Here is a 25,490-nt window from a genome sequence, read left to right on the forward strand (position 1 = left end):
ATGATTTTACCTAGCCAGTTTCTATTGTTTCTCCATACCTTCCTTTTCTCCATTCAAGCTCATCGTTCTCCTCAAAGGGATTTTTGGACTTTTCAATGCCATGTCAAATGAGTAGTGTTGTCATTTAAAAAGGATTTTCTACAATTGGCAAATTTCTTGAATCCAAGGATTTGTAGGATTTCTGAAATTTTATTGGGAATGACCTGATAGATAGGGTGGATGTCGGGGTTGTTGAATGGTTATCATAGATTCTCTTAGCCATACCTTTACAAAATGGAACTCTTAGTTCGTCATAGTTACTGTAAATATGTAAAGCTGTGGAGATTATTAGTATACTCTAATAATGTAAGCATCAAATGAAACAGTAAGAATATAGTCCTTCCTTGGTCCATTATTTGAGTTTTATTCATGCATTGAAAGTTATGGTTAATGGTGTTACATGCTTAGCATCCTTGTGTAGTTTTGGGCACCTTATCTCCTTGATCTTGTGGGTATTTTCTTGCTAGATTTTCTGAGTACCGAAGGCCATAACAGTGAGCTATCTTGTTTCTTTTGCCTCATAGTAGCCTTCTCTTGAAGCCATTTGCATACTAGATCGTTTCTAGCACTAATGCCTTTGAATCCTTGCACATATGCCTAGTTTTCACTCTCTTTTCTCCCATGCATTGTTCTCACAATTTCTTACCCACACATGGTTCATTTTGAGGCCTTCCATTTGAGTTCTTGACAAGGGTACAATGCATCACAGTGGGGTATTGATTTTTAATGATGCTTGCTTCCCATGATTGAATTGATGCCCTAATATCTTGCGCTATCACGGATAGTTGTAACAGGGGTTGTAATTAAGTCCGTAAGGGTTCTCCCGGCACCTTGAGAACCTCATACATCGGCTTCCCGTGCCAATCATTTACGTGTGCATTTACTTGTCTTTGTTTGATGTTAGGGATTGAGCTCAAGAGTTTATGTAATTTGTATCAATGAAGAAGAGTTATATTAGGTTTTGATTGTATTGAGTTTCATGGTAATTTTCTTGCGGTCTTGTTGAGTTCTTTCCTTGTAAGTGAATGGGGCCTATGTGTAGGGTCTTTGAAGTTCTACATGTCTTATTTTTGAGCATCATATGCGTAATCCTTGATTTCCCCAAGGTAACCTAGCTGTAAATTTTGAAAGGTATATGTATCTTTTGAGTTTCATGTAAAAGATTTTATCTTGTACACCTTATGTAAGTGCCCCTGGCACTACAACACTTCTGCTATGAATCAATCTCAGCCTCTCTCTCCAGCTACTATGCTCTACTCCCTTCATATGTGATGATTCTCTGGACATACTGTTTTATTTTATTTGAGATTAATGAGGCAGTTTGATTAATTGTTTGGGTTGCACAAGTCTTGAGTAGATGGCTTGTTTCCTCAGCTTCAGTTTTTAGTTTATAGTTTTCTCTACTGATGATTGCTAATATATTTTGCATAAAATTGTGGGGATTCCATACTTTGGACCATGATGTTCATTAAGATTCTGGGTGTAATTCTGCAAATTCAAAATTACCTTCATGTTAGATTTAAGGGTGCTATTTAAACGTCAATTCACTCTTTCCTATTTGTTCGACTTACTGATATTTGTCCCTAAAATTTAAAAACTTTCATGATTATATTGTGATTCCAGGATGGCATCATATTATCTTCGTTGCAAGAATGGGAGGTCAAGTTGTAGCTTGTGGACAGATAAATATCAACCAGAATCTGCTTCGGAGGTTAGAAATAATATTTATGACATGTACAAACGTACATGTTTGCTCTTACGAATACGCATTTATTAATGTCCATATGCATTTTCTGATTTTCTATCTACTGAGATATTGCCTTAAAATTTTGGTGATTATAAAATATTTGATCTGGCAGGTCTGTGGTAATAGTGAATCAGTTAGATTTCTGAATCAGTGGTTGAACTGTTGGCGTGGTTGGGATCGAGAAACCTATAAAGGTCCTACAAAGGATTATAGATGTCACATTTATGATGACGACTATAGCTGTTTCGAAGAAGATTTTGATGTAGGTAGCTTGGATAAAGAAACCATTTTAAAAAATGTTATGCTGCTTACGGGACCAGTTGGGGTATGCTCTGTTCCTTGACTAAATTTTCTCTTATTTCATTGATCACTTGTTTCTTTGAATCACAACACATATTTTTCGTGTTAAAGTGTTGAAGAAGGCGGATTCGGGCCCCTGTTAGCTAGGAGGCATTGGCCTCCTAGGTGGCTAGTGGTCCTGGCCTCCTAGGCGGGTTCCCAAATATGTGGCTGCCTGTAGAAAAAAGGGCGCTTCTAGGCCATTGAAGATGATATTTGGGAGGCCTCCCTGATTGTGTCTGTAGAAGATTTATTTTATTTAAAAGCATTGTTTCATAGTTATCGTTTGTGTTATTTTATGGGATTGTATGCTATGAGACCATTTATCTTTCTTACAAGGAGGTCATAGTTACTCCTAGCCATTGGATGTCAAATTGGATGGCTTGGGGTGTGTCATAAAGTTTGAGAAAGTTTTTTTGGAACTGACTCTAGCTAATGACATACTCACAACCACCTGATTTGAAATCTAAAGGACAAGTGTGACTCTGACCTCAAGTAAATGGTCTGTTTGTATACTTTTCCTTATTATATTGTATAGTTCAAACTTAATCATACATGACTTTGAAACTTGAAGTTGAATGACAAAAACTTTTAAATGAGTGAAAATTGCCCAAACTTCATCAATTATGCAAAAAGTCTCAACAACCAATACATATCAATATTCCATTACTAGTCACAACTCAACTCATATAAAGTCACAACATAAAACAACAAAATTCAATGTGATGCAAGCTTTGTCTATGATTGCGCCATCTTCTACAACTGATTCATGCTTTGTCCATGATTGGCCTGCTATGAAGCTTCAATACATTACAAATAATTAGACTTTGCATCTATGAGCATATTTTGAAGTCAAGTTAAAACTTAAGTTAGTACTGAGAAATAAGTACCTAAATTGCACAATCAAAAAATGATTTTTCACCTCCATGTATTAGTTTTTATCCTTTGGCTTATTGCGACATCAGTCCCAAGTGTCATCGTTCAGTATCAATATGTGTCAAGCTCCATGGACACTTTGTCTTGGACATCCATAGCACGGTTGAGTTTCACATTGCACTAGTTAATTGCTTGTATGAAACGACCCGTAGACTCTATCTCAAGATCAGTATAGTAACAAGCATGGTGGAGATAGTACCCTGTTTGGTGAAGGGCCCTTTCCAGCTATGAATTCTATGTTTTTCTACAACTTTCAAAATAACGGCATACTTGCTTTCGTCATTCTTTAAGTTCCTCTTGATCTCTTCATTTGCAGCTTCCATTGCCTTGTAAATATGCCTCATTGATGGTTCCTTCTCACCATCCATAAGGCAGAAAACTTTCGCAAGTGGCTCAAAAGGATGGAGGCAGTAGCGGATCCCATTCGAAAATTGTGGTGTCATGACGATGTCACATGCCTCTTTTCCCTTTGTATCATTGGATCACTTTGGTTTTAATCTGAAGAGACAAGTATGCTTTTGAGCCTAACTTTCTGGTACAAATAGATTTCAAAGTTAAGTATGAAATATTGTGACCCTGTCCTCACCAAATCTTTATTTTCTGTGTACGTCATCTTCACGACTAAGGCATTGGTGTGGGTATATATGAAAACAGTTCTTGCTTTCTTTAGTATTCCCTCCACCACTTTTCATGTTGTTGATTGCTATGAGCATGAGGTCAATGCAATGTGCAATGCATGGTGTCCAAAAAGTGTTCAACGTCTTAATCTCCAACAGTCTAGCAGCTGCCATATTGGCCTTAGCCATGTTAGCAACTACTTGCATCACATATGCTTCCCCCACCTCCTCAATACACTAACTACTGAATCAAAAATGAATTTTGCATCATGTATCTTGTTAGATGCTTCCAGAAATAGTCCTCATACCAATTCACCATTAAGTTCAAAATTCTTCTAGTTGGCTTATTGGTTCATGTATCCCTCATTATGGTGGCAGCACTCTTGCCCCATTTATCCTTTTGGCCTGTGGGTCTTAAGGTACTCATATGTGAGCTCCATCTCCTTTAATAAGGGCTCTTGAGCTCATAAGGTGTAGGGGCCTTATATCCTGGTTCAAACAGCCCCGCTGCTTCCAACATAGTTTTTTTTTCTTCTTCTTTTGGACCTAATTGTAAATGATCCAACTTGTCTTTCCTAGTATCTGCACGCACTTGAGTACATGGTGCTCCATCTTTTCTAATTTTGGCTAAATGCTTCTTCAATCGATTGATGCTTAAATTATACTCCTATTTTCAATACTTACTTGCCACCCTATCCTTGTCGCTCAGATTGGGAGAGTCCATGTTTCCAACCGAGATCAATTTTCTATTCGAACTTGAAGAAGACATGGTCACCTACAGCCTCAATTATCACCTAAACATGAAAATTACACAAAACCTACAAAACTAATCTTGAATGCATAAACTATAAGTCTAGATCAAATTTGCAAAAGATAGTTCAATTACCCAGAAAATCCAGTGAAATTCAAATATGCTATATCTGGAGCGCACAACCTATGGGATGCCTTTTGATATTTCATGTAACCTGAGCACCCATTTCGTGGGCTGCCGTTGCTCTCACACCTTGTGAATTATTGTACTACCATTATATATACAGTCACCCTTTTCAAAAATAATAAAATGCAAGTACTGAGTGTAATAACCCAAGCTAGAAAACTTATAATATACAAAATGAAACTAGATAAATTCACAAAAGAAAAATTCAATTATTCAAATGTTGAAGGAAGAACACAAACCAATCTAGAAGGGACAATAAATTTATTATTTTACAAATCTAATGTATTGATGCGATAAGTTAAGTCTTTACTATCTAGTAATTTTCTTAAAATCAAGCATGTAGAATAACAGAAAAACACGCATGTAGAATAACAGAAAAACAAAAATAGAATTACCTAAATATTCAAAAATTCACTAATGCCACATTAAATATTTAAAAAGAAATCATCCATAAAATTGTAAAGGGGCAATAAATAAAAAGAATAAATTTCTTTTCACTCTTTGTACAATCTAAGAACTAATAAGGAAAAATGAAACCTAGCATGCTTGAGTTTATTGACATTCTTTTAGGATTGATTTATAGAATCCCAATAAACATCAAAAAACAAATAAATCCCACATTTCAATAGGGGTCCAATTATGTCACACCCCATGAATTTACAATACTATTATTCCTGAGATGTGACGGACAAAACATATATACATCTATTAATAGGACAAATTTACAGTGGCGAGGTCTTACATAGTAAATAAAGAAAGCTAGCACAACAACAGTATCTTCCAAGGTTGATCTTGACTAGCACTCAAAATGAATCCGTAGTTATCCTGAAAAAAATGTTTACCATAGTTTGATGAGTTTGGCTACTCAGTAAGTGATCATCATAATCCTAAAAATAATCATGATTGAAAGATATCAATATTTTCCAAAATGAGATCTATTAACAGAAATGCATCAACAGTTTCACTCTCAATAAATGCATAATTAAGTATAATCCGAGTAATTGAAATGCTTATAACACTTTTAACGGCAGTACATAATTCAAAGGATTTCACAAAATACCCTACTGGCGTCCCAAGTAGGTCACCTATATACCCCATCAGCGTCCTGATGGGTCCACTTAATCCCTATCGGCGTCCCAGATAGGTCCACTTAATCCCTGCAGGTCCACTTATACCTCACCGGCGTATCGGATGAGTCCACTTAATCCTTACCGGCGTCCCAGATAGGTCCACTTATACCTCACCGGTGAACCGGATGAGTCCACTTGCATACTTAAATTATTTCTAAATCTCTTTAAACTTCGAAAGCAGCAATATCATGTACTCAACATATCACTAAAATCATTAATATGAATTTCACTTAAACCATTAATAACAGTCACTCTCTATAACATTTCAAAAATAACCAATCAAATATTTTGGGCTCAAATTTAGAAAGGTAGCAGTTTGTAAAGGCATTCTAGCATAATTGCCAATTTAATATGTATAGAAAAACTCTTATAAAAATTCAAGAATACGGAATTATCACAATTTATGGGATATCAATCCACAAATAAACATTTCACAACAATACTATAATCAATTGCAAAAATGTCAATTTTTTTAAATAATAAGGCAGTCATTTGCACATGAATTTTACAATGTCTAAATATTCAAAATAGTAGAAAGAAATATCACAATTTTACTAAAAGCAGAAATATCACATTTATTTCTAACAATAGACAAGAAAAATAAATAAATTTATTTTTCTAATTTACAGCATTCAAAATTTCTAACATAGATAAAATATCACAATTTTTATTAAAAAGATTATTTTTCAAGATAATGAGGTCACGTGCGCATAAAATTTATCGCGCCTAAAATTCATGATAATAAGCAGAAATAATTATTTCATTTTATTTTTAAAAAGAATGGATTATTTTTCGAGACAATGAGGTCACTTACACACAAAACTGATAAAATAAAGATCCTAGACTGAAATATCACTATTTATTAAAAATAGACTATTTTTCAGAAAGACGATGTCACTTACCCACAAATGTTTGAGAGGAAGCTTCCGATAAAAAATTCGGTTCGAGAGAGGAGTTCACTGTGTTTCGACCAGAGAGAGAGAGATTTCAAAATTTTGTTTTAGGGTGGGAGTGCTCACATCCCCTATTTAAATTCTTATAACGTATTATTATATTATTTTATTACGCTCTACCTCATACCTGAGGTGTCGCGTTAAAAGTCTGCTTTTATCGTACGAAAACCACGTCCGTTAAAGGACGTTGCCAGCTGCAAGCAGCAGGAGGCAAAAGCAGGCAAAAGAAAAAGTAAAGGCAAAGGCAAAATCTTTTGAAAATAGTGGTGGTCCTCAAGGACCATCATATTCAAACAGAACATCACCTATTTAAAAGCATATTTTCTCGTTTTTTTTTTTTTTTGAAATTTTAGGATTGTTACATTCTTCCCTCCTTAAAGAAATTTAGTCCTTTAAATTTGTGTACTTGATTACTGAAAAAGATAGGGGTATTTTTCTCTGATTTCGTCTTCTCGTTCCCAAGTCGACTTTTCTCTTGAATGGTACTGCCATAATACACGGACTAAAGGATTCTCCTTGTTACGCAACACTTGCACCCTTCTATCCAGTATCAAAATTGGCTGCTTAATGAAGGATAGGTCCTTCCTGATCGGTAAAGGTTCATATTTTAAGATACGGGACGGGTCGGGCTGATATTTTCGTAGTGAAGATACATGAAAGACATTATGGACATTTGCCAACTCGGGTGGTAAGGCAAGTCTATAAGCGACACCTCCGATTCTTTCCAGGATTTCAAATGGTCCGATGTAACGTGAGCTCAATTTTCCTTTCTTGCCGAATCTCATAATGCCCTTTATTGATGAGATTTTTAGGAAAACTCGATCACCTTCTTCAAATTCAAGATCTCTCCTTCGGTTATCGGCATAACTCTTTTGCCGACACTGTGCTGTCCTGAGCCTTTCACGAATTAATGCTATTTTATCTGTGGTTATCTGGACAATTTCTGGCCCCAAAAACTTTCTTTCACCAACCTCGTCCCAACATATGGGTGACCTGCATTTTCTTCCATACAGGGCTTCATATGGTGCCATTTGAATACTGGCTTGGAAGCTATTATTATAAGCAAACTCAATCAGGGGTAAATGGTCATTCCAGCTTCCTGTAAGGTCAATAACACAGGCCCTCAGCATATCTTCCAAGGTTTGGATGGTCCTCTCCGATTGTCCATCAGTTTGGGGGTGAAAGGCGATACTAAAGGCGAGTTTCGTCCCCGTGGTTGACTGTAGTCTAGCTCAAAATTTAGAAGTAAACCGAGTATCCTTGTCCGATACAATACTGACAGGAACTCCATGCAACCGCACTATTTCCTTAATGTACAGCTGAGCCAGTCGATCCAAAGTGTACGTCGTGCGAATCGGTAGAAAGTGGGCAGCTTTGGTTACCCGGTCCACAATGACCCAAATGCTATCATGTCCTGAATTTGTTCTAGGCAAGTCAGAGACAAAATCCATAGAGATGTGCTCCCATTTCCATTCTGGCACCGGTAAAGGCTGCAACAACCCAGCGGGCCTTTGATGTTCAGCTTTTACTTGCTGGCATGTTAGGCATTTAGACACAAATAGTGCTATCTCTTTTTTCATATTATTCCACCAAAAGGTTTTCTTCAGGTCCTGATACATTTTAATACTTCCGGGATGTATTGTATAACGAGAATGATGTGCTTCTTCTAAGATAACTTTCTTTACACTCTCATCATTCGGGACACAAACCCGACCTTTGAATCTTAGCAAATCCTCACTACATATAGAGAATTCATCTCTCTTTCCTTGCTTCACCTCTTCTGTAATTGTTATAAGCTGATGGTCTTTCTTTTGTGCCAATCGAATTTGTTGGATTAATTGGGGTTCCGCCTTAATATTGGCAATCATACTTACCACACCATTAATGGACGGAGTTGGATGCCAATCCACTATTTCCTCTAACAATCTCATTTCTTGGATCTTTAGATGAGCTAAGACTCCCGTAGATTTTCTACTTAGAGCGTCGGCTACAACGTTAGCTTTTCCTGAATGATAATGGATTGTACAATCATAATCTTTTAAGAAATCCATCCATCTTATCCGCCGCATATTTAAATCTTTTTGAGAGAAAAGGTATTTCAAACTCTTATGATCCGTGTATATTACGAATTGCTCACCATATAGATAATGCCTCCATATTTTTAAAGCGAATACTATTGCGGCTAGCTCCAAATCATGAATTGGATATTTTTTCTCATATTCTTTCAACTGTCTGGATGCATATGCCACTACTTTCCCATATTGCATTAATACACAGCCCAAACCTTTATGTGAAGCATCACTATAAATCACAAATCCCCCACTCCCCTCAGGAATAGTTAAAATAGGTGTTGAAGTTAATCGAACTTTTAGTTCTTGAAAACTCTCCTCACATTCACTTGTCCACTCAAATTTGACATTTTTCTGTGTCAATCGAGTCAATGGGATTGCGATTCCAGAAAATCCTTCTACAAATTTTCTGTAATATCCTGCCAATCCCAAAAAGCTTCAAACTTCAGTCACATTACTTGGTTGTTTCCAATTAACAACGGCTTCAACCTTTGAAGGATCAACTGATAGACCTTCTTTTGTATTGACATGTCCTAAAAATGTTACTTGTTCAAGCCAAAATTCACATTTACTAAGTTTGGCATATAATTTTTTCTCTCTTAATATTTGCAATACCATTCTTACATGCTGCTCATGTTCCTTCTGATTCTTGGAATAAATTAAAATATCATCGATGAATACCACAATAAATTTATCCAAAAAGGGCTTAAAGATCCGATTCATCAAATCCATAAATGCAGCTGGTGCATTGGTTAATCCAAAAGGCATGACTAAAAATTCATAATGGCCATACCTTGTTCTGAAAGCTGTCTTGAGTACATCTTCACTTTTAATCTTAAGCTGATGGTATCCAGATCTAAGATCAATTTTTGAAAACACTTGTGATCCTTGTAATTGATCAAATAAATCATCAATTCTAGGTAATGGATACTTATTTTTCACTGTCACTTGGTTCAACTGTCTATAATCAATATACAATCTCATAGTCCCATCTCTCTTTTTGGCAAACAGTACTGGAGCACCCCAAGGTGACACACTGGGCCTAATAAAACCTTTATCTAATAATTCTTCCAATTGTTGTTTCAGTTCTTTAAGTTCTGCAGGAGCCATTCTGTAAGGTGCCTTAGAAATTGGTGCTACCCCTGGCAATAATTCAATGGAGAATTCAATTTCCCTGTCAGGCGGTAATCCTGGCAATTCTTCAGGAAAAACGTCGGAAAATTCTCGGATAACCGGAGTGGTATCCAAATTTATTTCTTCCTTCCTATCTTCTTTGATATAGGCAAGAAAGCCTTGACACCCTTTTCGAAGGAGGCGATTAGCTCGAATACAAGAGATTAAATATGATGGGGAGTCTTCTTTGATACCATTGAAGTAAAATACTGGTTGATTCGGAATACTAAAGATAACAATTTCTTATGACAATCAATACTTGCATGGTATGCAGAGAGCCAATCCATGCCTAAGATTACATCAAAATCTTGAATTTCCAAGAGTATTAAATCAACCAACAGTTCCTTTTCTTCTATCTTTATTACACTTGATTTGTACATTATATTGGTGTTAATTGAATCTCCCATCGGTGTGGCTACCTCTAGAATGTATTCTAATTGTTCTGGTTCTACCTTTAAGTGGCATGCAAAGTGTTGTGACACAAATGAATGAGTAGATCCAGGATCAATCAAAACATGAGCTACTTTTTGGAAGATAGTAAGAGTACCTTGGATCACTGATTTTGAGGCCTGAGCGTCTTGCTCGGTAATCGCAAATACTCTTCCCTTCATCTGAGGCTTCGGAGCTATCTCTCCCTGCTTTGGAAGCTGTTGTGTCTGTAAGCTAGGACATTGTTTAATCTGGTGTCCCAATTTTTCACATTTAAAACAGGCTCCGGTATTCCAATAACAAGGGCTTGATCCATGGTTTTTCCCACATTTTCTACATGGTTCTATTGGGTTTTGAAATGGCGAGGGCCTTGGCTTCTTGTTTGGCCTTTCAAACTGTTGTCGATTAGATGATGTAGGTCTAACATGACTGTTCTGATTTTTCGTCTTTTGGTAATCTTCAAAATCTTTTTCGACAATTTGGGCACGATCCACTATTTCAGCATAAGTTCTTAATTTCAAGACTGATATTCTGCTTCTAATAGCTGGCCTGAGACCCCTTTCAAATTTCTTCACCTTTCTTGCCTCATTATTAATCATATGTGGTGCAAACCTGGCCAATTCAGTAAACTTGGCCTCGTACTGTGCTACTGTCTTATTTCCTTGGATTAATTCTAGAAATTCCATTTCTTTTTGGTCTCGAATAAAATCTGGGAAATATTTTTCATTAAATGCCTCTAGAAATACTTCCCAAGTCAAGGTTTTATTTTCTTTGACCAATACTCCTTTTGCCATTTGCCACCAGTGTTGTGCCTCACCTTCTAACATAAAAACTGCCAAGGCCACCTTCCTATCATCAGGACATTCCATAATCTCGAATATTTTTTCCAGTTGCATAATCCATCCCTCAGCTTCCAGTGGGTTTACAGCACCCTTAAAAGAAGGTGGGTTTAATTTCTTAAATTGTTCGATATTGCTCCCACCATTTCCTGTAACTGACTGCCTGGGTGAATTGTTGTTTTCCATCTGATGTTGCATTAGAGCAACCATATTTTTCAAAGCTTTGTGAATTCCTTCCATATTGGCTTCAGCTATTCTGGATCCAGGCTTTATCCCGGTCTGTACACACAATAAATGTTATTTTAAGTACATTCTTTTTAAATTTCCTAAGGATCTTAAACCTATTGCTCTGATACCATAATTGTCACACCCCATGAATTTACAATACTATTATTCCTGAGATGTGACGGACAAAACATATATACATCTATTAATAGGACAAATTTACAGTGGCGAGGTCTTACATAGTAAATAAAGAAAGCTAGCACAACAACAGTATCTTCCAAGGTTGATCTTGACTAGCACTCAAAATGAATCCGTAGTTATCCTGAAAAAAATGTTTACCATAGTTTGATGAGTTTGGCTACTCAGTAAGTGATCATCATAATCCTAAAAATAATCATGATTGAAAGATATCAATATTTTCCAAAATGAGATCTATTAACAGAAATGCATCAACAGTTTCACTTTCAATAAATGCATAATTAAGTATAATCCGAGTAATTGAAATGCTTATAACACTTTTAACGGCAGTACATAATTCAAAGGATTTCACAAAATACCCTACTGGCGTCCCAAGTAGGTCACCTATATACCCCATCAGCGTCCTGATGGGTCCACTTAATCCCTATCGGCGTCCCAAATAGGTCCACTTAATCCCTGCAGGTCCACTTATACCTCACCGGCGTACCGGATGAGTCCACTTAATCCCTACCGGCGTCCCAGATAGGTCCACTTATACCTCACCGGTGAACCGGATGAGTCCACTTGCATACTTAAATTATTTCTAAATCTCTTTAAACTTCGAAAGCAGCAATATCATGTACTCAACATATCACTAAAATCATTAATATGAATTTCACTTAAACCATTAATAACAGTCACTCTCTATAACATTTCAAAAATAACCAATCAAATATTTTGGGCTCAAATTTAGAAAGGTAGCAGTTTGTAAAGGCATTCTAGCATAATTGCCAATTTAATATGTATAGAAAAACTCTTATAAAAATTCAAGAATACGGAATTATCACAATTTATGGGATATCAATCCACAAATAAACATTTCACAACAATACTATAATCAATTGCAAAAATGTCAATTTGTTTAAATAATAAGGCAGTCATTTGCACATGAATTTTACAATGTCTAAATATTCAAAACAGTAGAAAGAAATATCACAATTTTACTAAAAGCAGAAATATCACATTTATTTCTAACAATAGACAAGAAAAATAAATAAATTTATTTTTCTAATTTACAGCATTCAAAATTTCTAACATAGATAAAATATCACAATTTTTATTAAAAAGATTATTTTTCAAGATAATGAGGTCACCTGCGTATAAAATTTATCGTGCCTAAAATTCATGATAATAAGCAGAAATAATTATTTCATTTTATTTTTAAAAAGAGTGGATTATTTTTCGAAACAATGAGGTCACTTACACACAAAACTGATAAAATGAAGATCCTGGACGGAAATATCACTATTTATTAAAAATAGACTATTTTTCAGAACGACGATGTCACTTACGCACAAATGTTTGAGAGGAAGCTTCCGATAAAAAATTCGGTTCGAGAGAGGAGTTCACTGTGTTTCGACCAGAGAGAGAGAGATCTCAAAATTTTGTTTTAGGGTGGGAGTGCTCACATCCCCTATTTAAATTCTTATAACGTATTATTATATTATTTTATTACGCTCTACCTCATACCTGAGGTGTCGCGTTAAAAGTCTGCTTTTATCGTACGAAAACCACGTCCGCTAAAGGACGTTGCCAGCTGCAAGCAGCAGGAGGCAAAAGCAGGCAAAAGAAAAAGTAAAGGCAAAGGCAAAATCTTTTGAAAATAGTGGTGGTCCTCAAGGACCATCATATTCAAACAGAACATCACCTATTTAAAAGCATATTTTCTCGTTTTTTTTTTTTTTTGAAATTTTAGGATTGTTACAAATTATCCATGGTAAAAAAAAAAGGCAAATCAAAATGCAATATTCTTTAAATATCACCAAACCTTAAACCAAGGAATGAAATACACTAACCTCTCGTGGGCTTCACAGAAAAATTATTCCATTAGATTTATCAATTTTTTGGGTTCTTTTTCCACCTATTTGCCTTGAAGAAACCTGAAAATATTATAGGCTTCTGGAATTTGTTGGTTTTCTTAATGAATTGAGTTTCGGTGCCTGTTTATTTCATAAGATCCTCAATTTAAAATGATGGTCATGGATGTAAAATAATACTTGGAGGTGTTGTTTCTTGTTCATTTTTATGTTGTGACAGCTAATTTTTTCTTCATAAGAATTTTCTGGTCTTTGCATAAACGGGATAATTCATAAAACATTGGGGGACCATGAACTGGCTTTCTCCTCATCAACTTTGTAGTGTATCTTGTCTGTTCCCCTCATCTCCGGGTGAGAAGGTATTTTGTGGTATATTGTGCAGATTGCGCTGTCCCTAATCATGCCCTTGGTATAGAAAAAGATACTTCATTTTTCATTCTTGATGTGTCACTTTAAAGGAAACACAGATATAACCTGAATACCAGGGGGACCCAGACTTTGATTTGGATTAAAAAAAAAAAAGAGTCATTTCTCATATCAAATGATGCTTCAGTTTGGGGCTGGTATGTACAATGTCTTCTTGTTTCGTATATTATGCACCATGAGAATTTTTATAAATATTTATGTATCTATCTTTTTGTTTTCCTTTAAAGGTATTTGTTGTTCTGTACCATAATTACTGGGATCAGTGTCAAATCTGATCTAGGATTGGGATCAGGAGATTATGACAAGCAGAAAGCTCCCTATGGTAGGAACTGCCATATATAACCCTGAAAATTAGGCATGTGAATCCCAATATGTCATGGAGCTCGATGCAACATCAATAGGGATCGAATAATAAATTATGCATGTCTGAGCTCCATTTGGTTAAAAATCGAGGTCCTCAAGAGCAATGAACTAGTATAGTAGTATATACTACTAAATATACCATATTGTTATGCAATGTTGGTATGCTATACTATACTACAATCCTATGCTATACGGTATATTGTACTATACTATGTCTACCATATTTTTATCTAGTATATGCAACTATATTATACCATACTATAGTACATTCTATTATGGTGCACCACATTGCTAGACTATAGTATACTGTTATACTGTTATACGAATCTACTATAGTATACCATATACTATGTTCTAATATACCACTATAGTACACCACATTGCTGGACTATAGTATACTGCTATACTGTGCTACTATAATATTCACTGTACTATGCTGCTATACTATAGTACAATGCAGGACTTTGATCCTTAATAAGAATATTAAGAATCAGGAAGAGCGAGATCTCCTTCCTCCGAGTGCCATATCTAGATTCCGAAGTGGAATGGAACCCTTGGTTGGTAGATCTTGAGAACCATTTTCTGTACCCATACTCTTCTTTATGAAGAATATGATCTCCATTTTTGTAAGTGAGAATCGATATTTTCTAAATTTGAGCTTTCTTTTCGCATTCTCGCTTCATGTGGACTTAGATTTTAGGAAAAGTCCAAGAGTTGGGCTTTGCTTGTTCATCCAAGAGAGTTTTACTTGAGTAGAGGTTAGTGAAATCTCAACAGGACTTTTTGGGTCTTTGTTTCAACTTCCAACAAATCTTTGACTAGATTATTTAAAATGGCGTAAAAGCTTAATTGGTTTCGAAAAGCTCAATTTGAGTATATGTATTTTTGTTACTTCTAAATGCAAAGATCAACTGTCTCAGGTCACTTCTTCCTTTTCTCTAAAATCGTATTTGTAGGAGTCGCATTCGGAAGCCTTATCTTGAAGCCCTAGCCAAAAAAAACAATATGTAGATTTTTTGATCTTTTGAAATATGAACATACCTTGTTGGCCTACAACTGAGAACAATAATGGGGAAACTAATGCCCTTATCTACATCTTATGATTGGAGGAGAAATTTCAGGGGAACATGATAATTTCTAGAAGATATTTCACTGTGGTCTTTTGGCTCTTTTGTTTTTTTGGATGTTTCTACAAAACTGCATACTGCTCTGCCCGCAATTTTGGACCACCTGTGTAATGACGGAGATGTAAACCTTAGACCATTTTATATATAAAATCATCATCATCATCATCAGAGTCTTTTCCCAACTATACGGGGTGAGCTACATGAATCCTGGTCCGCCATTTTACTCCATCAAGGGCCATACCCTTAGTAAGGCCATATGTCCCCATAGCATTTCTCACTACTTCTAACCTTGTCCTTTTGGCCCTACCTTTTGTCCTTTTTGAGCCTTCCACATGAACCAACCCGCACCTCTTAAAAGGTATTCTACTGGGTTGGTGCTAAACATTGTTAGCTCACCTAAGTCTACTTTCTCTCATCTTATCACCTTTTGGAGCCACAAATAAGTTCTCCCAAATTTATTCATTTCAAATTCTATCATTTCTTGTCTTGCCACTAATTATATATAAATTCAATTACTTAAGAGAATACATGGAAATTTCTAGGTCCTTGCATGTATGATTTGCATGGAAGCACATAACAGGTGGAACACACTTTCCATGTGCAAAATTGCTTTTTGAAACAACTATTCTATGTTACTAGATTTGCAAACAAGTTTTGCAAAATGAAGAAGGGCTCATTATCACCTATTCAATTCTTAAAAAACTGATAATATAATTGAGAGGAAAAAATATGATAGGCATGAGGATTAGGGGAAATTCGGATGTAAATCATGCCTTTATTGAGAAGGTAGTTTGTTAAATATTACTCACGATTCTCCTTCATCTTAAAGGAATATCTGTTAGTGGCTCAAATAAGTAGGCATCCTAGATTGGACGTAAGTATAGGAGTTACTTGCACTCTCTATTGTAATGGAGCTCCCTTGTGCCTTGGCGTATAAATAAGAAAAGAAGTTTGTTATCCACATGTTTTGTGATACGTGAGGGAGAGAAGAGGACAACCTAACCTTGGTTATACCTCCTTGGTCTCCTCCCCAAGGACAACCTAACCTTGGTCTCCTCCCCCAATTTTAGGGGGTTTTATATGTAAAAGTTGGTGCACATAGTGGAAAGCAATGAGTTTTAAAGCAAGCCAATCGACAACTTAGGCAGGAATAGTTTGTTATAGGCTGGTCATACCTTAGATTTATAGGTTTTCTCATGAAGGCTTTGCCGCTCTATTGATGCTGTTGTCCAATAAGGGTTGTTTCCATGGCCCTTGAACTGAGTCTATCTTTGGGTATTTTATCTCCTTTGCAATATTTGTTTTCGTTCATCTTTTGATCTTCGTGGTTCAATATTTGCTTTGTGATGAGTTTCGTTGTCGTTAAGTTGTTTTTTGCTGTCACTTCTTTTCCAAGATATATATAGATACATATAAATTAGATACACGCACACACAAGTTTTACAATTATATTGTATTTTATTTTTTTGCAGAGTGGGAAGTCTGCTGCTATCTATGCTTGTGCTAAAGAACAAGGATTTGAAGTAATTGAGGTATTATGCAATTCAAATATTGACTTTTTTAATCTTCTCTTTGTGAGCTTTCAATGTCCTTATTGCTGTCATGATATCTAGGATATCCTGATATATATAGATGCTTTTATTCAAGAAAATATTTTGTTAGTTTAGGGGCTTTCTACAGTATGCACTGTCAAATGATTTTTATTATCTTCATAGTATAGAAGTGCGTGAATCCTTATATAAGATGTTGGTTATTTTATCTATAAAACAAAAGTTTGTCAGACAATTATGTTGTATATTATGTGATAGTAATCAAGGAATCGTAGAGTTTTCATTACTAATTTATCCTGTGGTATTCTTTGCTACAAACTACAATTGTGAGCAAGGCTTCTCTTTATAAAGCCATCCTTTTAACTATCGGTTATCCTCAAGATCACTCTCCATGTGAAGTTTAATCAAACCATGAACCTGGTGTGAAAGCAGGATGGTTCAACTATGCCATGTTGGTTGGACATGGTAGTACCTGCTTGGGCTACAGAAGTTCCCACAGTACTTTCACTGGATGACTAGAGCTCAATTGCTTCCTGCCTTTATGCCTACGTGATTTCTCTTTTTTTTGGAAAGGGTATCGTTTGAAGTATGAAAAAATACATAAAGTTTACCCCTTGAAAGGATCGAAGATGATGAGTAAATTACAAAACTTAAATTCAACAAATCTAGGGGTCAATCAATATTGATTCGCAGTTAACAGTTTCTCACCCTCCTTGGCTGACCTGTCTGCCTCTGCATCCCCCAACTGTATGACGCGAAAGGAGATTTTCTTGTTCTTGCATAATTCCCTCACCTCTGCTAGGACGTGCACCACTTGCCAAGATGATGGTATGTCATTTCAGGTCCAAAAGGGGTTTCTTTCTGCCTCTAAGTGAAAACTATCCTACTATACACTAGCAGGATCCCTATAAGCAAAGCCCTCGCTTTACTTAACTCCAACGATCTGCTGTGGGACGGCAAATCTCCAACAACACCCCCCAAATCCCAATTGGGCCAAGGTTTCCTCTTAAGATCATGTAAAATTGAGTTTGAAATGCTTAGACATCGTTCTAACCAGTGTTTGAAAAATCGTCGATCCGGATCGAAAATTGTCTTGGGCATTCCAGATCTCGTAATATATTGGGATCCAGCGGAGTCCCCCTAGAAATTGGCAGGTTCGTACCCGGTTCTTAGACAGAGAACCGAACAGTTCACGAGTGAACCGGTGCTTTTCCACGTATTTTTCCCCAAACTCTTGGTTTGCAATTATCAAGTTCGTTTGAATAAAAAATAGACTTGGCATGGCCCACTAATATTTCATGCTCATCATTTAAATGTGTCTTAACTCCCCATGGAGCCCATTAATCAGGGCCAAAATGCTTGCGTCCACACGTGCAATGCAGTCTATACCTCTAGCAAAGGCGATGTAAGTTTTTATAGAGGTGGTTTCGTCCTTCAAGTCCCAATGTGGGATTATTCTTCTTTCCCCTCATTTTTCTAGCAGCTGATAGAATCATGCTCAAATGGCCTCCTATTTCGTTCTTCAAGTCCTGATTGAGCATGATTTATCTTGTGATGGGGATGGCGGCATTTTAGACAATACAACAATCGGTGCTTGGACTGCCTATGTATTGAATAAAATACATACATCATGTGGATGGCATATAGAGAGAACTATGGCGGTCCTGCACGACCAAATTCTTGTGACTTAAAACTTTCTCAAAAGATTGAATCATGCTCAAAATGGCCTTACCTCGCCCGGTAGGACCTTGGGGTTAGCTCTATTTATGGGTTTTTAACCCTTATATTTGTCGTACAAAATGCATTTGATTTAGCAAAAAAAAAAGAAAAAGAAAAGGCCTATGTGAAGCACATGTAACATGTTCAAAATAGAAATAGAAATGCCATTTTTTCCTAAAAATTCCAACAATTAATTGTTCAAAGAACGTTTTGAAAAGGAATACCTTAATATTTTTTTCCTAATACCTCAATAAATATTTTGGCTTTGTGCACTTATTTTTTACCTGTTGGGAATACCTTAATGCTAGATTCTTGTCTTTGATTTTTTTTTTGGAAATACCTTCATGTTGGATTCTTTTTACTTATTTTATTTCTATTTAGTGACTTTCAGCTTTTCTTGGGGCAGATTTATTAGATAGAACAATTACTATTAAATTCAAAACTTCTAGAGAACCATATTTGTGGCATTTTTATGACTCCAAATTTTGCATAAGCACTCTGTTCGTCCCAAAAATCAACCCCAAAAAAAATAAAATTCTATTTGTACCTTAAATATGGTCAACATGAGCCTCTGTAATAATGCATCATGACTGTCCCATTTGGTGAATTTTAAGATCTTAGCATTTAAGAACTCAAAATCAAAATTTTCGTTTTTATGATTGTTCATCTGACAAAACCATCTACAAAATTTGGAGAAGGAAAAAAAATTCTTCTAAGGCCTAGATCTAAGCATCTCACCAAATGGAGGGCCTAGTTAAGTGGGTTAAAAAATCACTTTTTAAGGTGCATTTTCAATTTCTTTTTTGTTAATTGTTCATCAAAATGAAAAGAGTTTGTTTAAAACTTTAACGCAAACAAATGGCCCCAGCATGCTTTTTGAGAATTTTTCATCATATTACTATAAAAGTGTTGCATGAAATCACTCTCATATAAATATTAGGAAGTGCTTGTACAGAGAGCCAAACTGGATTTTTTGGCGTAACATAAAAGACACCTTGATACCTAGTAGACATTGACACTTGTGTAGATGTCCACTATACTACAAGGACATAGATTGTGTGTGACTTGGATTTGAAGAATCCACATTTCCACATCATCTTATTTTGCCAAGTCTAGTATGACATGCCCATCATCTTATTTTGCCACGTCTAGTATGACATCCATAAATTCGACATCCATAAATTCATGCGCCCCTCGATATAGATATATAAAATTAGTTTGACCTTTTAATATTAATACTTTTCAAGTGAAAGACACACATGTCCAAATGAAAGACATGCATGTGCGGACATGTGTCTTACAAAATGCAAATGAAATCCTTCTTTTGGCGTGGTTTGGATGTGTGCCTTACTTTGATTGTTTAATGTTGAAGCCTTATGTAAACTGTACCCATCAAATAATAAATCACAATATTCCACTTCACAAGACCTCTCTAATCAGAGCATGCAAAATATGCCCACCTTTATCTAGTAATCCTTAAATCAAATAATGATGTATTATTATACTTATGAATTTTCTTTAAGAAAAATGGATTTGGAAAATGCTTATTCCTTTGTGAAAGGTATTTGTTGAAAGATTAATTTATAAATGAAGCAAGCCTCACTTGAGCGGGGTTAAACTATAATTATCGGAATCTCTCTGCCGAGGTCGCAATTTCAGTTCAGAACCCTGATTTGTCGATTCCGACAAGGAATCTTCACGGAACCCATTTCTTGGAACTTAGGATTCTCAATTCCTTAATTTATGTATGATCTTGTTTCAAAATTTTTCGAAATCTTGATCCCATTATTTATGGAATCTCGGTTCCAACTTTTTCGAATCTTGATTCCAACATTTATTGAATTTTCATTCCACATCTGTTGATTCCCAATTCCACATGTAATGAACGATTCAATTTGGTTTTGAATTCAGAATCCACAACATCAAGTACCTCTGTTTGTAGGTGCAGGGATATGTGATTCAATCAACATGGAATCTTACTTTGACCTCCATAGAATCTCGATTTTGAACTATTTTGGAATCTTGATGCTATGAAATCAAGTACTGTTGTTCATAGGTGCACAAATCTGCAATTCATTGTGCATGTAATCTTACGTCAGATATCTATGGATTCTGATTTCAGTTATTTCGAAACCCAATTGGAGGACATTATTTCCCATGGTTTATAAGTAAAATAATCTGATGAATGCAGTGCTGAAGTATTTGTAACTGGAATCAACTCTCAAATGCAAATGTTTAGAGTTAAGAAGTACTCAAAACATATGATTCTAATGTCTTTTGCAGGTAACAAAGGTAGATATAACTAGGTGGTTGGAGCATTAAATTCATGAGAAATTGGTCTTTTGAGCATTAAAATTTAAATACTCCACATCTTCACCCTCATTATCACAAGGAACAAAGCCCTAAGTGCGTTGGGATTTGCACTTTTTATTTATTTATTTTTTTGGAGTGGTGATGTTTTCTGTCAAACCTCTCTTTGTTTTGGACAATTGATGCGTATGATACCAAAACATCAACACCCAATCTGAAGTCACAAGATGCAATCCTCTTTATGTCATTTTTTGACAGCAAATGAACAATGCAAAATCATGTAGTATATTAGATTGATTTCATTAATCGTGCATGTTAATGATCCATTAGAGAGATTGTAAGTCGAAAAATTTAAAAATAATATATACATGTGTGCCAAGTTGATCAAAGGATGGCCTAAAATTCTTTGTTGCATAATTTAATTTTCTATGGTATTAACGGACTATTGTTTTGGTAATAAGTTATAAATAATTTACTAATACTTCATTGCTAAGTAGAACAAAGAATCAAAACTAACTATCCATGTGTCTTCTTAATGCTTGATTGTAAGGGGGTTACAAATCTTGATTGCCAGATCGGTCAAAACTCCAGTCCAAACTGCTATGAATCTTGATTCCAATCTCAGTCGAATCTCAATACCGAACTGGTATGAATCTTGATTCGAAATGCCTCGAAATCTTGATTCCAAAGATGCTGGAATGTCGATTCCAGAAATAAAGGAATTTGGATTCCATACTGGTCGATTCCAAATAGGTCCGAAACTCGATTATATAGTGCTAAGAATCTTGATTCTATCAAAAAAGAATATCATTTCTCACTATTCGTCTTGTATAGATGTCGACTCCAAAAACATGAATCTTCTAGCCGGCTGTGATTCCAATTCCTAAGATGTTTTGGATTCGGAATCACTTCCAACAACTATGAGTTAAACATATGGTGTGATTGAGAATTAAGGAGTTGAGTGAAAGGTGGACTATGTGATCGGGCAAGTCAATACCAATTAAGATTTTTTTATATTTTCTTTTATATTGCCACCTGAATCACTCACAAGTGTCCAAATACAATATATGAGACAAATAAAATCCCAAGGACTCTTACTTGTTTTCCATCAAAACGAAATCACATTAACAACATAGATATGCAAATCACATAAAAGATGCAATTGGATCAAAAGAGCATGAACTTGGAAATTACCATATACCTTGCCTCAGGTTACCCCCAAGGACTTAACATACCCCATGCCACACTTCATCTAGGTTCAAGAACTTGTCTCACAATTTGGAAAGCCAAGCCAAAACCAACAGAGAGCGTGTCGTAGGATAACCTAGACCAAATCTCAACACATGAGTATATGGACAAAAACTAGAAGGCTAGGGTGTTGTAGCTTGGGCGTGCCACCCTTAGGGTTTTTTTTTTTTTTTTTTATGCTTCCTAAACCCTAATTTAGAGAAAGAAATAGAGAGATTAGAGAGGGCTGTGCTACCCCTTTAGGCTTAGAGGGGGAGAAAGAGAGAGATTGAGATATGAAGTCTACAGTATGAACCCCCATAGCTAGTTTATATAGAGTAAAGACTAGGGTTTATAGGGTTAGGGTTTTGCCATTTTTATAAGACTTAATCTTGACTTTTGATCTTGGAGACCTGTGGGGTGAAGAGATCTCATCCATTCATTTCTTAGATCAACCATCATGATTAAAAGAATGCGGTGGAACCATTATCCCTTAGTTTCCATAACTCTATTCCTATCAGAATAGTATGTAGAGAAAGTACTAAATCAACATCGATTAATTCTTACACTTTCCCTTTTTGAAATCAATTAAAATCTCCACACCACACTTTCCTAAAATTCTCAAGTCAACATATGGCTTAATTAGAATCAACCAACTTAGGAAAGAATAAGGAGGTGGGACACCCCACCCCATGAGTGACTTTGTTAAATGGTGGGCCAATAAAATCCAATGGACTCCCAATATATTAAAAATTATTTTTAGATAGTCAAATAAATTTTATGTTGTCATTAAATAATTGATTTTTCTCTCCGATGAAAGTAAATCCATAAGTTGATTTTTCTCTATTTAAAATCATATTTCAATAAAATAAAATACTCAAAGACGTCCAAAAATTTATGTTTAATTATCCAAAAATAATTAAAACATATTCACAAAGATTTGATACAAATAGGATCCATAGAGTTATGATTACAACAAATATATTGAGGATTTCTTCCTTTCTAGAGGCCGTATCTCACTGCACCTTCTCAAACTGGCCCAGTAGTTCTCATGACCCACAGCCCTTCACAGGGGTTCATGATTGGATTATTAAAGTTAGCTAGTAAGTGAAGGAGACAGTCATAGTTCATGGATTGCGGGTCCCTCCTTGAGGACAAGTCCAGGCTCTATATCAACATTATGCTTTATGGGTCCTTCCAACATAGTCCAGTGTTGTAGGGAGTCATCTCTTCCGCACATGTATATGTCATACACCATTATCCAAAAGGGGTGCTTTCCGGATGGCTATTTAGTGTACATATCGTGTGATTGTAATGATGAGGATTTAGGCCATTGTCCTCTCTGGCCATATATCACACACATGGGTCTCATCGAGTTCCCTGGCCTTACTGTCCTAAGCACAACTCCGACCTTATCAAGGGATAACTCCACATCGAAATCCTCATCGGTTGTGCGTACACAATGCCTAGGACTACGGGTATTATACATCACCTATGAGCTATAATCAGTCAAAGCTCAGATGTGTCATGGCACTAGTAGTGCCTCATAGTCCAAATGGACCGCACTTCCACTGGAGTCAACATTTCACTATGATGTTTTAGTCATGGTTTTAAAATGCGGCCGCATTTCCGCATATGCGGCTGCATCATGCGGTATGCGGTGGGCTCCGCATTAGAACTTATCGCATATGCGCTTTTGACCTATGCGGCCGCATATGCGCCACATCTGGCCGCATCGTAGCCGCATCCCGCATCACATCGCATCCCCTTCTGTCGAATTTTTTTTCGATTTGTCCCTCAGGGAGAGGCAAAATGGTCTTTTTGACCATCCATAAATGGGGGAAACTGTTTGGGGGGTATTAAGCCCCCTACACGATGATTTCCAGCCATTTTTATGGCTTTTTTTGTATCAAATCGAGGGAAAAAAAAATTTAACGGAAATTTATTTTTCATTCAAAGTTGACTCTCAAAATGGATGATTGTATTAAGTTATTAACTATTAACTCTTCTTGAGCTTGACTTTTGGTTTGTAATAACACTATTTTGTGCTTATGGTTGTTTATGGTTATGCTTATGGTTGTGCTTATGGTTGTTGATGGTTGTGCTTTTGTTCTTATGGTTATACTTATGATGTAAATTTGTGTTTATGGTTGTTGATTGTTGAATGTTTTATGAAGCTAGTTTCAAGTTTCTAGTTTCTATCAGGGGATAGTGGATAACTAGATACAGAATCTCTGATGGCTAATAGTTTTGAAGTTGATCATTAAATTAAAATACATACTATCGCATATATCACCTCCATATTTCTATGCATTAACCTATTTTTTTAGATTTTTTAAATTTATTTTACATTTATTGACCCCATCGTCGCAATGCACCCGCATCCGAGGCCCCCCCACCGCTTTTGGCCGCATCCCGCATTTTAAAACACTGGTTTTAGTACATGCTCTCATAAGGCCTTTAAATGGCCACAAAACCCCAACATTGAGTGCATAAAGACATTCCCAACGACTCATCCTTTCTCAAGTCTGGGAAGTATTGCAATAAGAGGGGTCTTCTCCAAAGCATGTGCATGGGTGGACGTACTTAATGAGGGCATAACACATTGTTGGGTGTTTTACAGACTTTGTTTTTGTTGGCCTTCTTCTCATGCAAATAACTTTGCTAAAAGGGTTACTAGGGAGTATAACACAGCTTTCGTTGGTTATATCTCAGTATGTCCAATGTTGATGCATTTATAGAAGAACACTAAATCCTGACTTGCTCCTTAACCCGAGCCTTTCATATTTTTTTTTCCTTTGTATAGCGCTTTATTAACTCCTAGCCTTCTATTTGTTTAAAAGTTAAACTTCCAACTCTACCTTTCAATTCTATAAAACAAAAAAGACACAAATACCCTAAGATGCAAAAATAAAAGACTAAATAGTCCCAAACCCACATTCAATCTCCTAAAGAAATAAAACTTAGAAAAAAGTGAAAATCCTGTTGGGTTTTTGTGGTCATTTAAAGGCCTTACAAGAGTATGTAACCAAATTTATTATAGTGGAACAATGAACTCTAGTAGGAGTATGGTCCAGAGGGACCGAAGTTGGCAATATTGATGCCGAGGCTCGAACTAGGCTTAACGAGCTAGGTTAGTTGAGTTTTAAAACCCTTGGATACTTGGGCATATAGCACAACTGAGAAGGGTTAACAGGGTTACCCCCTTGATGAGGTCGAAGAGATGCCCAAGGTAGTTAGCCAAGGGACTGTGTGACCCTTGTGTATTATTGGTAGGCCTG

The 25,490-nt window shown here is 36.0% G+C and overlaps 1 protein-coding gene across 5 annotated transcripts in view; it reads left to right on the forward strand.

Annotated features, from left to right (window-relative positions):
* Positions 1-25,490, forward strand: part of LOC18423411 (P-loop containing nucleoside triphosphate hydrolases superfamily protein) — a 58,205-nt gene that overhangs the window by 20,341 nt on the left and 12,374 nt on the right. For all 5 annotated transcript variants that reach the window (XR_016053380.1, XR_002282399.2, XM_020672724.2 and 2 more), the window contains 3 exons: positions 1,663-1,750; positions 1,899-2,111; positions 16,876-16,935. Coding sequence is in view for 3 of the 5 variants with exons in the window: in XM_020672724.2 (XP_020528383.1) it covers positions 1,663-1,750; positions 1,899-2,111; positions 16,876-16,935 (361 nt within the window). In the remaining 2 variants the exon portion in view is untranslated. The remainder of the gene's footprint in view (positions 1-1,662; positions 1,751-1,898; positions 2,112-16,875; positions 16,936-25,490) is intronic.

The sequence above is a fragment of the Amborella trichopoda genome, chromosome 4 (genome assembly GCF_054954075.1).
Source record: "Amborella trichopoda isolate Santa Cruz 75 chromosome 4, AtrichopodaSantaCruz75HAP2 v2.0, whole genome shotgun sequence".
NCBI classification, from domain to species: domain Eukaryota; kingdom Viridiplantae; phylum Streptophyta; class Magnoliopsida; order Amborellales; family Amborellaceae; genus Amborella; species Amborella trichopoda.